Source organism: Elgaria multicarinata, chromosome 2 (genome assembly GCF_023053635.1).
Source record: "Elgaria multicarinata webbii isolate HBS135686 ecotype San Diego chromosome 2, rElgMul1.1.pri, whole genome shotgun sequence".
NCBI lineage: Eukaryota > Metazoa > Chordata > Lepidosauria > Squamata > Anguidae > Elgaria > Elgaria multicarinata.
This window is the reverse complement of record NC_086172.1, coordinates 126,393,830-126,408,492: the sequence shown is the minus strand read 5'-3', so window position 1 is coordinate 126,408,492 and position 14,663 is coordinate 126,393,830. Positions and strand designations below refer to the sequence as shown.

General features: G+C 44.4%; 1 protein-coding gene across 1 annotated transcript in view; it reads right to left on the bottom strand.

Moving 5' to 3' along the window:
• Positions 1 to 2,642: 2,642 nt before the first annotated feature.
• Positions 2,643 to 14,663, bottom strand: part of TTC9 (tetratricopeptide repeat domain 9) — a 39,140-nt gene continuing 27,119 nt past the window's right edge. The window contains exon 3 of the mRNA XM_063117603.1: positions 2,643 to 3,722. Coding sequence (XP_062973673.1) covers positions 3,643 to 3,722 — 80 coding nt within the window. The 3' untranslated portion in view covers positions 2,643 to 3,642. The remainder of the gene's footprint in view (positions 3,723 to 14,663) is intronic.

Below are 14,663 nucleotides of genomic sequence, written 5' to 3'. Positions count from 1 at the left end.
TCAAGTTCCTTATTTTTGCTGTGTTGCCCTCCTTTCTAACCCTGGCCTAACCCTTCCTTTCCATAAGCCTTTATTGCACATTAGATCTTAACCATGTTGAGGCACCTCTGCAGGAGCCAGAACTTCCTTCACCTGTATGCAAATACATGGGGAGGAGGGTGGGCATTCGTTACTGCATGGGGCATGTCCTTTAGTTAGGAACCAAGCTAATTCTTATTCCCCTCATACAATTACTTTGATGTGTTCCTCTGCATATATATATATATATATATATATATATATATATATATATATATTATTGGAGGTCTCTTGGCAGAAACGTATGCCTGCCCAACAGCAAACCTGAAGTGAGATATTATTAAATCTGCAGGTGCTCTTTCTTTTCTGCCCACAGTGAATATTAACGGAAAAAGCACCATGTCAGACAGCAATCTTCTGTGTTTCAAGTAAAAGACTTTCCTGTGGTTCACTTCCATTCTTTTGAAACCCTCAGTTTTTGTTCACCTGGGCATCCTCCTGAGCAAGTGAACAGGGGCGAGGCAAAACCTTTCAAGTAGCCATTTAGGAATATTTCCATTTTAATAACAATTAGAAAACTCTGTGGACTTTGGTTATTATTATTTGTTTTATGAAAAGGCAAGGAGAGTTATTCTATTTGTGTCGATTGCAATATTTTTAGGGCCTGTTCTGCCCATGGTTTCCCCCCCTCTCCTAGCTGTGGCAATTTTCCATCTCTCTCTCAGTGCTTGCCCTCGGTCACCTGGCAATCATTCCCATAGTTAGCTGCATGAAAAGCAAGCGTAAGTAGGCTGCCCAGCTGTGGGAAACAGCTGCCCAACAGCTGTGGCAATTTTCACCACGCATCACTGGTCCACTTTTCTTTTTTTGAGTTTGGGAGTAGGGGTTACAAAGGCATGGCAAAAAGGAACACATGTGGGGCCTGACTCTCATGTGGCGCACTAAGTTAAAAGCTCAACTGGATCAATTGGCATGTCGGGTTTGTGTAGTGAGTATCTGTGGAGATTTGTGTTAGCACTCATGTCACATTGGATGCTGCCCCATGACTGAACATCTGCCTAGACCTACAGACAACATGACAATACTGCCTGGCCTCTTGTACATAATGTGCTTTAGGCTAATTTCAGCATTTGACAATGTTGTTTCATGTTTAAACGAATGATGGTTTGGCACCCTCAGTCATGGCTTGGCTGTTATTAATATTGGTCTTCCCCCAAATGGGGGTTGTCTTAAAGCATTTCTTTTAAAAGTCACAAAATGGTTCAGGCATGGGCATGGGCAGGAAAGTGTGTTTCTTATCATTTACCTCACAGAAAATGTATGATAGCTGGTTGCTTCTGGAAATTTCTACATATGGCCTTTATTCCGCATGTTTACCAGGGCTTTTGCTTGCAGTTTCTTTGTGAGATTAAGATCAGCTCTTTTACACATTTTTTTTTGGGTGGTGGTGGTGGTGGTGGTCTTTCTCTGCCTTTCTGTAAGTTGCATTATACAACCACTAGATAGTGCTGAGCAGGATTATGCAATTACACGGGATTTTATAACACCATTCAGAAAAAAATGCTAAACTTTCCTTATGAGAGGAAAAAACCCTCTGCAATAATGGTTGCAAAGCTTGGGAGACGACTTGGAGGATGACAACACTGTGTAAAGGATCCTAAAACTATTGTGAGTGAGCAATTATGAATGTACAAAAAAGCCTCATGTAGGAACACTCTGAATCACAAGGTGGCCCCATTTGAATAACTGCATTTTCTAGGTTTAAAATCCAGTGGTTTAAATTTCTGGAAAATGTAAACTTCCCAAACCAATACCACCTTCAACAAAATAGTAACTGTGGATTTAATGCAGAACCCCTCCCCTACACTCCAACCTTTAAAACTTTAAGCAGACCCCAGATAATACAGAATGGGTTACCCCACGCACAGGAATTCACATCAATTCTTTGTAGGTCTAGGACCCAGAGTTCAATGATAGATCCAGAGCAGATTCCCCCCCTCCCACCCCCGTTCAATCTCCAACACTTCTTGATCTCAGGCCTTAGGGTTAGATGTACCCATGGCCTGGCTCAGTATAAGGCAGCTAAATATGTTTGTAGCGGCAAAAATGCTGAGCACTGTGGGCCTTGGAAATTATGATCCATGAAAATTATGCACTTTGATTGCAATGACAGTTAAAAACGTGCTTAGTTTTCACATTGAAATCAATAAAGGCACCACATTTGACTGGATTTTGCCCTAAAATCCCCTATAGTTCAGGGGATTTTGGGGGGAGGCTTGGACAATTGCAGCCTGCTCCATCCTTACTGAGATAATTAATGAACTGCATGGCTCTTAGGATTATGGTTTGTTCACTTTGTATCTTTTGCAGTCATTTTATAGTATTTTTGTATTCAATGTTGTTCCCCACCTCGATCCAGAGGGAGAGGCAGGTAAGAAATACGTGTGTGTGTGTGTGTGTGTGTGTGTGTGTGTGTGTATGTATATATATATATATATATATATATATATATATATATATATGTAATAGTATTCATATTCTAAGTGTGAATGAAAGGAAGAAGATGTAGAGAGGTAGCAAAACAAGATGTAAGGATTGCAAACTCAGTCCAGTGTGCCAATAATAATATTTAGCACTGTACAAACATCAACTAACAAATCTTCACAACACCCCCTATGAGGTACGGTGGCATTATTGTCCCTGCATACAGATGGAGAAACTGAGGCACGGAAAAGGTGAGTGACTTGCCCACAGATGCATATGAAGGCAGTGGCAAAATCATAATTTGGTGCTCCAGTTTCCACTGCCTAAGCTGAAACTAGCTGCAAGGTCATGCTGCCCCTCTAGGTGTCAGGGCCCAAGTGTGCGTTCTAAAAAATCATACATGGGATAGCTGCTGCCTGTTAAATGATATGTATTTAATATTAGTTAATCATTCCACAGTTTTATTTCCCAAACAATACAGTCCTTTCACATTATCTTTCAGGTTCCATCATGTCCTCAAAGCCCTTCCCTGTTTTTAGAGCTTGTTGCTTAACGTATATTTCCCCCGGTGCTTGAAGCAGAATGTATTGCAAATGAGTCTCAGTGGCATGGGATCAAGATGGAGGTGGCTTCTCTCTGGATCTTGAAAATCTAAAAGTGCAGAGAAGCAGCCAATGTGGGGGTCCGTCTCACATGAGATGGCTGAAGGCTATCTTCATTTGCTGTCACCTCAACATTCGAGGAGAAAGGGTGAGCCTCCGGTTGGTTGGCTGGTTGGTTGGTTGATTGGTGGATGGAACAACAACAGTAAAAAATAAGCACAAGGCAAAGGTCATCTCTCTCCATTGTTCCCTCCAAACCTTCAGCCAATGTCCCAGAACATGGCTGAATGTAGGAATTGTGCTAAGAGGGCTGGAATGTCGTCGTCCTCGTGCTGGCAAACAGCCAAAGCCAGATCCAGAGTTGGAGTCTCTTCTTTAAAACTGAACAACTCGTCCGAGCTCAGATCAAACATAAAGATGGGAGTGGGCAGAGAAACTGTCAACTAAAGTGGAGCCCAGGGGTTGGCAGGAGCACATCCATCCAATGGGCATTCAGGGGAGGAAGTGTCCACTCAGGCCCACTGAGCTGGGTGTCTTCTCACAACGATTCTTTTTCCCTCTGGGAACATCTGCTAAGCTTCATTTCTGTCAGCTGGATGTACCGTACAACATTGGTATCTGCACAGGAAGAGAATTAAAACACACCTGCTTAGTATAGCTCCCTGCTTGAAATGTATAAGCAACTACCATTCATGTGAAACCACATTCTCAAATTTTATTTCTTAATTGCTAAGGGTGAAATGCCCATCAAAGAAAGGTCAAGATATTACAGAGATGACTAGCGGCACTGTTAGGGGCATGCAGCATGTTTTGCAGCCTTCCAATGGTCTTCCAGATTATAGCCTATATGCTTGTGCACCATAGAACTCAATGGGACTCATTGAAAACTGAGTCCATTCCAATCAGCATAGCCGCAGTCCTTCATTTGTGTGGGTCTGGGTTATGTTTCCTGGACATGCTGCTGGAGGTGTCACAATAGTCCATAAATCTGTTGATGGCAATTAATCATGAAAGGGGTATGCCTCTGAACACCAGGGGACTGTTGCCTTTGTGCCATGCGTGTGGCCTTCCTGGAAGCATCAAGCCGGTTGTTGTTGGTCTTGATGGACTTTTAATCTAATCCAGCAAGGCTCTTCATATGTTCTACTACGCACAAAATACGTCAAAAATTACTTTCTCTGCCAAGGAGATTCTTGGGATTGTGACCTCTGTTGCATGCCTTTTCTTTTTCTCTACCATCTCCATCTCACTGTTCAAACAATTGGTAAATTGTACTTACCATCACATTGGCCCCATTCAGAAGACACCTTAAACCATGGGTTTAGCCATGGTGAATAAGGCTTTTTGCCTTATTCACCATGGTTAAACCCATGGTTTAAGGTGACTTCTGAATGGAGCCATTGTCAACCATCTAGGTCAGGGGCGGGGAACTTAGGCCTGTGGGCCAAATCCATACCTCTACAGTTCTCCAGATAGCCATGACCCCTTTCCCTGATCACACCTGATTTGGTGATTTTGCAGCTTTTACATGGTTCTCTTTTTTATGCATTAACACATAAAACAACAACAACACGGCTATATAAAGACCCCATTTAAATCCCCCAAAGAATCCAGAACAGGAAGAAGCGGTAAATTGTGGGAAAAAACGCCCCATCTGAAGATGCCCATAGTGTTATATCCCACTTTTTATTCCACATTTGTAACGATTTGACTCAAGGTGTAGATCTGAGCCCAAGCCATTGGCTCAGAAATACAGAAACTGAGATCGTAGTGGCTGACCTTGGAGTGGATTTGAGACTTTGCTGAAGATTTCAAAATATTTGGAGTGACATTGTATATGACACATCATATCTATTGGTCATAAAACTTCTAACACACCTTAACCCAAAAATAAAAACAGGACAATAAACACACCTTATCTTCTTTGCCTTTGTAAAAATATACAGATCTTGTATCCCCTGTGAACTTCTCAATGGCACGCATTTGACACCTTGAATGAATGCCCAGTGAACACTGTGAGTGATAATTACCTAGACAGGCTAGGAAATCACACATGCTCAAGCTTGCAGCGATCAGATAGCTAAAGTGGAGGGAGAAGGGGTGGGGGGAGGATTACCGTGCTGCATACAATGTGCAAATTGGAAGCCATGCTTCCCAGCCGCACAATAAGAAAGGGAGCCAATGACCCACAGCACAAATTCATTCACATGGATAATTTCTCAAATGTGTTCCCTTTTCAAGAGCTGGGAGGCAAAACAAGATTTGAGTCAGGTTTACGCCACGAGACACTTTCGGTGCCTTACTAGCCAGAAATCTCTCTGGCGAGTCATAATGCAGGCTCTTTGACTTTATTAGGAAAAACTAATCTTAGGAGCAAAGACTGGAAGATACAGCAGGGCTCATCTGTTTTCACCAATCCCCTCTCTGGGCTGGGGAAATCCTTCACTAAAGCAATTTTTAGCCCCTGTTTATATAGGTTTTCCCCGCAACACTTCCACTAATAGGGGATGCCAGAATTTCCAGTTGTAACGTTGCAGTTTTCTTATTTCCTCTTACAGTTTAATGTGATTTTCTTTGCGTTCATGTAGTGCTGCAACTATATGACGATTTACTTTGCGTTTAAAGTATGATGAGAGAGGGGGGGAAATGTCTCCCTATCCAGGCATAATTCTATACACCTGTATCATGACTCCCCTCACTTGCCTTTTTTCTAAACTAAACAATCCCAGATGTTGTAGCCTTTCCTTATAGGGGAGATACTCTAGCCCCTTGATCATTTTAGTTGCCCATTTTTTCTGCACTTTTTCCAATTCTAAAATATCTTTTTTTTAGGTGTGGTCACCAGAACTGTATGCAGTATTCCAAGAAGCCCTTTAGATTAAAGGAAAACTGCATTGCTGTGCTTCCTGCTTCTCTTCCACATTTGAAACCAGGAGCAACCACGTGGCCTGTAATTTAAAACCTCCCAGCTCACATAGTTCAATGGGACACCACCCTCTAGTGGGCATTTTATAACACAAGTTCGAATGCACAAGGCATATTTCAGAAGAATTGGGTTTTCTGAGGCTTATTTTTAAACGGAATAATGGAGGGAAGGTGTGGGAGACATGCAGGAGGCTCACAAAATGACCCGTTAACTTCTGTGAGTGGCCAGTCACGAGCAGACTATAAATTACTTGCTTAAAGAAGCCCCAAGTGTAGTTGCTCCATAGATTTCTGTAAGGGCAGTTTAATATTGGTAATTTAATTTCAATTCCTTTCCTAATTATGCCTAACAATGAATTTGCCTTTTTCACATCAGTCATACACTGGATGAATATTTTCATCAAGCTGTCCACCGTAACCCCAAGATCTCTTTCTTTGTCAGTCACTGTTAGCTCAGTCAATCAAGCTGAAAGTATTTTTGGCTGTATCAAAAATGGCACCACTTTTTTTGATGGATTTTTTTCCCCAGGGTATGATGAAATTTTCCTAGTCATTATTTCTCTCCACCCCCACTACCGTCTTTCAATTGGCTCCATCTGTTTTCAGTGGCATCTGATTGCCTAGGTAGTGCCATGACATTTTCCCCATTCTCTGCATGATCCGTTATTGCTTGGGATTGCTCATTTGACTAATCGAGGAAGAACAATGAAATAGGAACAAGGAGAAGAAGAAAAAAGGTGGCAAAGTAGCTGTAAATAGGGGGGAAGCAGACAGCTGAGAAACATTTCCAAATGAAGCGGCACTGTAATATACTGTATGCCAGTGTCTTGCCCTATCATGCATTAGCCCTCTCGTGTATGGCAGAGGTGGGCAACTTGTCACCCTCCAGATGTTTTGGCCTACAACTTCCATCAGCCTTAGCCAGTATAGCTAATGGTGAGGGATCATGGGAGCTGAAGGTTAAAACATCTGGATGGGCACCAGTTGCCCACCACTGATGTAAATAAGGAGTCTGCACACCTTATTTACATCATTGTACATTCTTAGTAGCAGCTGGAGGGCACTGAATATTCTTAGTAGCAGTTGGTGTTAATGTAGAGACTCTCCATGTGACTGGGAGAGTCTAATAAGGGATGGAAGTCACATGGCAGAAACATTTCTCACCGATGTCCACAGGTCTTCCATTGGATATAAAGTCTTATATTATCTAGGGTGACCATATGAAAAGGAGGTCAGGGCTCCTGTATCTTTAACAGTTGTATTGAAAAGGGAATTTCAGCAGGTGTCATTTGCATGCATGCAGCACCTGGTGAAACTCCCTCTTCATCACAACAGTTAAAGCTGCAGGAGCCCTGCCCTCTTGAACAGATACAAAAGGGGGTGGGGCTCTTATGCCTTTAACTGTTGTGATGAAAAGGGAATTTCACCAGGTTCTGCATGCATACAAATGACACCTGCTGAAATTCCCTTTTCTCTACAATTGTTAAAGATACAAGAGCCCTGTCCTCCTGTTCATATGGTCTCCCTAATATTATCCTCATGTGAGGAAGAGGAGGTGGTGCTGGAGCTGCTGCTGAAGTCCTGCCCATCAAAACACACTCACACACACCAACAACAACCAAAATCCCCCATTGAGATCACTTAATCTGAAGATGAGGAGGACTGCCTGTGACACTTCACAAATGCACTACGTGTGGTTTGCAACCGAGCCACGCCCCCCTTTCCACTGCCAAAGTGGCTCACTTTCCCAGCCTCTGTCCTGAGCCTGCACATCTCAGGGCAGAGCTGCTCCTTGTGGTGATTTCAGGCATCTGTGAAAGATGGACGGAGGCTGCACTTAATAACTGCAAAGCCCCAAATCCAGATCCTGGCTGTGTTTGCTGGGAATACCTCCCAGCTCTCTCCTGCATGCCCCACTTTGCTATCATCCATGGTGTCATGGCAGACTTCTGGCGGTGCACCTGCCTTATAAGACGAGGGTCCTCAGAGGAGGGGGATTACCTCGAACCTGTTGGCTCCAGTAACACTTGGAGCTCACAGGTTCAAGAAATAAAGACTCTCCAGTACATTGCTCAGTGATCAAAAGACTCGACGCTTTCCCCCTTGTGGCCGCTATGCTTGGACTTGCCTCCCAGAACACCTGTGTGCTGCCACCTCTCTCACTGCCTTCAAATCCACCTTCAAAACCCCTTTCCATGAAGCCTTTGGCAGAACCAACTGGTTGCCATATCCAACTGCAGCCTTCCATAACAACATAACAGCATCTTGCTGGATCAGCCAAGGGCCCATCGAGTCTGGCATTCTGTTCACACAGCTGTCCACAGTAACCCATCCTCCTGCCCATATTCCCCAGCAACTGGTGTACATAGATATACTGCCTCTGATACTGGAGGTGGCATACAGCCATCAGGACTAGTAGCCATTGATAGCCTTCTCCGCCATGAATTTGTCCAATCCCCTTTCAAAACCACCCAAAGTGGTGGCTTCACTACACCTTGTGGAATACATCTACCACAGCCTGCTGCCCTCCAGATGTGTGTGGACTGCAATCCCCATCATACTCAGCAGCATGATCAATGGTTGGGGCTGGTGGGAGTTGCAATCCAACACATCCAGAGGGCAACAGGTTGAGGAAGGCTGCCACTAAGCCTGTAACTAAGGCTATGCACATGCAACAGATACAGCCTCCAATGGTGACCCTGTTTACCCCTGGTGCCTCTATTTCTCTCCCTCTCCATCTGCTGTTTCCTCTGTGCTCCATTTTAGATTGTAAGCTCCCTGGGCAGGGACGTTTCCTCTTGTACTCGACAGTGCCGTGCACGCTTTTATTTTATTTTATTTATTAGTGACATTTTTATCCCACCTCTCCTCCAAGGAGCCCAATGTGGTATACATGACCCTCTTCCTTTCTGTTTTATCATCACAACAACCCTGTAAGGGAAGTTAGGCAGAGAGTCAGTAACTGGCCTAAAGTGAGCTTCATGGTTAAATGGGAACTAGAACACAGGTCTCTCCAGTCCTGGCCCAACATTCTAACCACTACACCACACTGTTTGTTATGATGATAATGAAGGAGGAGGAGGAGGAGGAGGAGGAGGAGGAATACTTAGTAAATGTAAGGCTGGTGGTCAGGCCAATCCTTGCCAACTTTCCTTGCAGGGAAAGGAATAGGAAGGAGTTTACTAGTGGTGAGGCTGAGCCCCTCTGCACAGAGAAATCCTCACAGAACAGCAAAGCAGAATGTCTCCGCTATTATAGGCAGACCAATAGTCCAGTTAGTGTCAGCCCCACGTGGTTTATATACGTAAAAAACCTTGCCATGAACTTTTTAATGGGCTCCTGGCTGATTTCAAACTGCCTCCATTAATGAGGGAACTGCACAATTACCTCAGATTCCTCTCAGCGTGTTTTGTGGTTGAGGTTAGAGGGCAGGAGGGAAAAGCAATTCGGGCAGGTTAGTCTGCAGCTCTGTAAGCCCTTGGCAGGGAAATAAATAGCTTTCACAGATTTGCTTCACCAGCAGCAGCAGGCTTTCAGAACAGAGGAGCCTTCTGTGAAGTAAATTCCTGCTGGCCATTTAAGAAATTCTTTTGTTCAGAGAAGTAATATTCCACTGGTTTGTCCTAATGCATCCTTATTAAATAGATATACAAGACATTACGTGCTCGTGATATCTCAAGCGTGTGAGGTTCACAAAAAGCAAAGAAGAATAAATGCCACCATTTCACAGACAGAAAAACCTAGGACTGTAGTAATAGTAACAACAAGTGTTTACATAACGCTGTGGTGTTTAGAGCAGGGGTGGGCGAGTGGTGGCCCTCCAGATGTTACTGGACTGCAACTCCCATCATTCTTCAACATTGGCTATGCTGGCTAGAGCTGATGGGATTTGCAGGCCAACAACATCTGGAGAGCCAGACGTTGCCCATACCTGGGTCAGAGTGCTTCAACTCCCTTATCATCTCAGTACTATATCCTGCCATTTTAAGAAGCTGGAATAGATTTACTTGATTGCACCATTCTTTCCTCAGAACTTACCCATAGAGCCTTCAGAAGAAATGGCCCACATACAAGGATGGGCAACATGTGGCCCTCCGGATGTTTTTGGCTACAAGTCCTATCAGTCCACAGCAGCATAGCCAATAGCGAGGGATCCTGAGAGTTAGGCTAAAACATCTGGAGGGCCACAAGTTGCTCATAACGGGCCAAAAATTACAGGGAGATGTTTCAGAGGAAACTCTCAGGAGCTTGATGTCAACAATTCATGTACCTGGGTGAGGCCAGGACAGGAATGGAGCCCAGCAGTTTAGCCCCCATGGTGCTACTGGACAAGGCCTGGAGGAGACGAGGTTGCTCCCTGCCAACAACCTTGTCGCAAGTATCCAGATTCCCAATAGCTATGGCGGGTCGGGCAGGAGATGCATCTCCAACAAAAAGGGTCAGGTAGAAGATAGTACTTCAAGTACTGGAAAGGTTGTCACACAGATGAGGGCCAGGGTCTCTTCTCGATCATCCCAGAGTGCAGGACACAGAATAATGGGCTCAAGTTACAGGAAGCCAGCTGGACATCAGGAAAAACTTCTTGACTGTTAGACAACAATGGAACCAATTACCTAGGGTGGTCGTGGGCTCTCCCCCACTAGAGGCATTCAAGAGGTAGCTGGACAACCATCTGTCAGGGATGTTTTAAGGTGGATTCCTGCATTGAGCAGGGGGTTGGACTCAATGGCCTTATAGGCCCCTTCCAACTCTACTATTCTATAATTCTACATTTCTAAGGTGAAGCAAAAGGGGCTTCTTTGCATGAGTTCCTGGAGAGCCACTCCCACGTAGAGCAGGCAATACTAGCTGGGGAATGCTGGGGGTTGTAGGACTTTTTTCTGTCTAAACATGCATCGGGTTGTGCCCTAAATGTTCTTGTTTAAAAAATGTGGCTTTGAGGCAACTCATTTTTAAAACATATATCCATGACTATTTATGTTATACAAATCAAGAAAAGCAGGTTTTATGCCTTAAAACAAAAGCGCAGAAGTGTGGAGAAGTTATAATTCTGATGAAATATGCAATGGCTGGAAATGTTGACCAGCACCTGAACTTAAGTTAGCTTTCCTGGGGGGCGGGGGGGCACATAATGAGGATAATTCTGTACTCCCCTCTAATTGGTTTTCAGTTTGACAAGGCTAGGCATTTCCTGTGGCTAATTGAGATGCTGAGGAAAGAGAGCAGCCTCTAATCTAACTAGGCTTGACTGAAAGGGCGTATAAACACATTGGTGCAGCAAGTATAGGGTGTGCAGCTGTTTGAGCCGAGTGGAAACTGCTTCAGGCAGCATCCTGCTCAGACACGACAGATGGAAGCAGAACGCCTCGTGGGATACCGAGAGGGCAGCGTAGGACAACGTTGGCGTGCCCCGGTAAAGGCAGAGGAGACCTTGCGTGTCCTGTGTGTCTTTGGTGGAAGCAGACCTGGACCTCAACCTGGGCGCATGTTAGGGCTCTGATGCGTCTTCCCACCTATCCCCCAATCAGGTGCTTGCTGGCGTCAGTTTTGATAGCACAGATAACTTGCCGGGGAGTGGAGTTGTGAAGGTCATCTCGGGTTCGGTTCCCAGGTCCAAGAGCTGATCGGTACTGCCCAAATGGACACTGCCAATAGTCTTTTAGGTGATGCACATGCAATGGACAATATTTGGTGTGGGGGGAGGAAGGTTGAACCCAGTGGATGCTGGGGGCTCCAATGTCAGGGTGTGTGTGTTTGAATCTGCTCCAGATTTTAGTCAGAACCAGTTAGAACTCCAAAGGGGTTGTGCTTTGCACCTTGGAGAGCTCCTTTAGAGATCTTACTCAAACCCAGAGTGGATTTACAACCCCACTGACATTGGAGCCACCAGCCTCCACTGGTTAAATATATTGTAGCAGCCTAATATAGCATTGGCTGGGAATTTTGGGAGTTGGTCCAACACCTCCAGAGGGTGCCAGGTTAAGGAAGTTTGTAGTAGTATAGCATCCTTTTCTTTTTTTCAAAACGTTACCTTTTTTTTTAGCCTTACGAGCTACGTTGACCTTACATCATGTCATATACTTTGTATAAAGTCCCAGCTTCCCATCTGGTGAATGGAGCTGCCTCACGGATATCTACCCCTCCCTCAGCTGCCACAGAAACCCATTAAACTCAACAACCGTAGAAAAACACTATCGTTCTGACCGGCATTTTTAGAGCGACATGGATCCTTTAGGATTTGTAACTTACCTGGTGAGTAAGAAATAGCAATAACAAGATTGAAAGAATGGGAGGAACAAGGGGGCGGGGGAATGACTTTGGAATTAATTTGATAATTGCTGTTTCATATCTTTCCATTCTTTTACAAAACAGAGAGGGAAAAGATTCTGTTTGATCATTAAGGGCCACCAAACCACCCTCAACATTTATTGATTTATTACATTTCTATATAGCCCTTTCACCATCCCAGCAGCATTTCAGTGGTCAGCTCAGACTGACCTCTGGAGATTGACCTTCAAGTATGAACAAGAAGAACAGAGTGAAGCTCTCTTGACATCTTCCCTCCATCTCTTGAACCCTCTTTCCTCCAGTGGGGTTATTTGCAACATCTTCTTCCAAGGAGTTACGTTAAAACTTTCGGTTTGACAGGATTTTAGTGGCTGAAGGGGGTATTGTGTTTTTATTTATGTATAATGTATTTCTATTTTATATAACATTAATGTATATGTAACTGATTTATGTATCTCCTAATTTTTTTTTTATAAACAATCATTTTATGTTAACTGACCTGCACCTTTAGGGATTTGTTTTAGTTCTCCTGCAACTTCCACTAAGAGTTGGTAATTTCAAGCCAGACAAATCTCAATATCTGGTTCCTGCAGCCCTAGAAAGTTGACTCTGATTCCTAGGAATTTGAAAATATGCCTCAGCCTTGTGGGGAACCAGTTCCTAAAAATCTGATGCTGGTTCCCAAAATGCTGAGGCTCACATCTAAGATGATAAAATGTTTTTCAAGACCTGGATAACATCATCATAAAATCAAGGGGATTGCTTGGCTCAAAGTGGCTTGAAGGTAGTCTAGTTTCCTAGGACAGGGTGAGCTATAATTGTGTTACATGTTGGAAAGTCTGAAAGACTGGTCGCTATTAAATATTTTTTTAAAAAAAAAAAATGACAGGGCATCATGGCTCACTGCCAAGTCAAGAAGAACATCAAATTTGGCCTACACTATTCATTAATCTTTCCTAGAACTATATTTGGCTATCATACACTGATATGAGTATATGAGTATGTGTTGTATCTCTCAGCCAGCTGCCAGGAGAAGGACAGATCGCTCTTGCCAGAGTCCTGAACTGCCCGCTGGCAGAGGGCTTGTGAAATTAAGCTGAGGGCCACTCAACGGTTCACTTAGATAGAATCAGATTTTTGCTTCTGAAAATGAGCTTGTTCTAAGGAACAGGTGGGAGCTTTCCCTCTTAGTGGATTGAATGCTCCAGCCCATCTTTTGAAGCAGTGTAGTAAGCACAGCCTTGAACTGCTCTGTGGGACCTAGAAATGCTCCAGCTCCTACTACAGCCCCAGCCATTATGCTGTGTGTTCCCCTGCCTACACCAGCAGTTGCCCCTGTGAGATAGGGAAATACATGCCAAGTTTAATATCTTTTACTGCCCTTTCTGTGCACTCTCTGTGAATGACAGTTTCTATTTTTTAAATTATTTTTAAAGACTTTTTCATTGCATTTTGTGTCACAAAATGACACAAGAAAACAGAGCCGTGTTAACAAACCTACAGAGGATATTGAGAAGCTGTTCTGATACACAAAGCTAATTATGAACTCTGTTGATGGCAGTATTGAAGATGAAGTTCTTCAAGGCTCACCTGAATACACAGACAGAAGGTACAAGGGGATAAGCCAATAGGAATGGAGTTCCACCGTGTTGGGGCCATCACTGAGATGCCCCTTTCTCTTCTGTTCACCAGCCTAACTGATCTTAACAGTGAGCAATTCAGAAGGACCCCTGAGATAGATCTCAGCATATGGGTAGGGTTGTATGACTGATGGTAATCCTTCAGCTAATATGGAAGACCAGCTGCTGCAAAATTGGAGTTCTTTTCAGACGTTCTGCCCCCTTTTTAAAAATGTGAAAAGATCAGCAGAGGATCCTACTAGGGTGAAGAGGGGAGACTTTGGGCCTTTCTACCCCTCCCGGACTTCCGGGAGAGAAGGGGGAGGATCTTGGGATTTCCTGGTTCCGAGATTCTCCCCCTGGGCCCACACGACTGCGCCACCTCCAGGGATGGTGCGGGTGCCTTTTTTTTTTTTTTTGAAGCAACGGGGCCAGTCACACAAGAGCAAGGCCCTGCTCCATCGGAAATGTGAGTTTAAAACCCTCCCGAAACCGCCCCCCCCAGCCCCCTCCCTGCCATTCTGCATGGCTCCATGCCCATTTCTGGTGCTGCGCTTACTCGCAAGTAAGCGTGGCTCCAGGTGGGACAGGCACCCACACCTCCCATGGTCTCAGGACGATCCTGAGACCACAGGAAGAAGCAGGTTTTCTCATGGTTTCTTCATCCCTGGGAAAACCCATCCCTGACCCCCTGACCCTGGGAGTCCCTGTGCAGCTGTGACCAGCC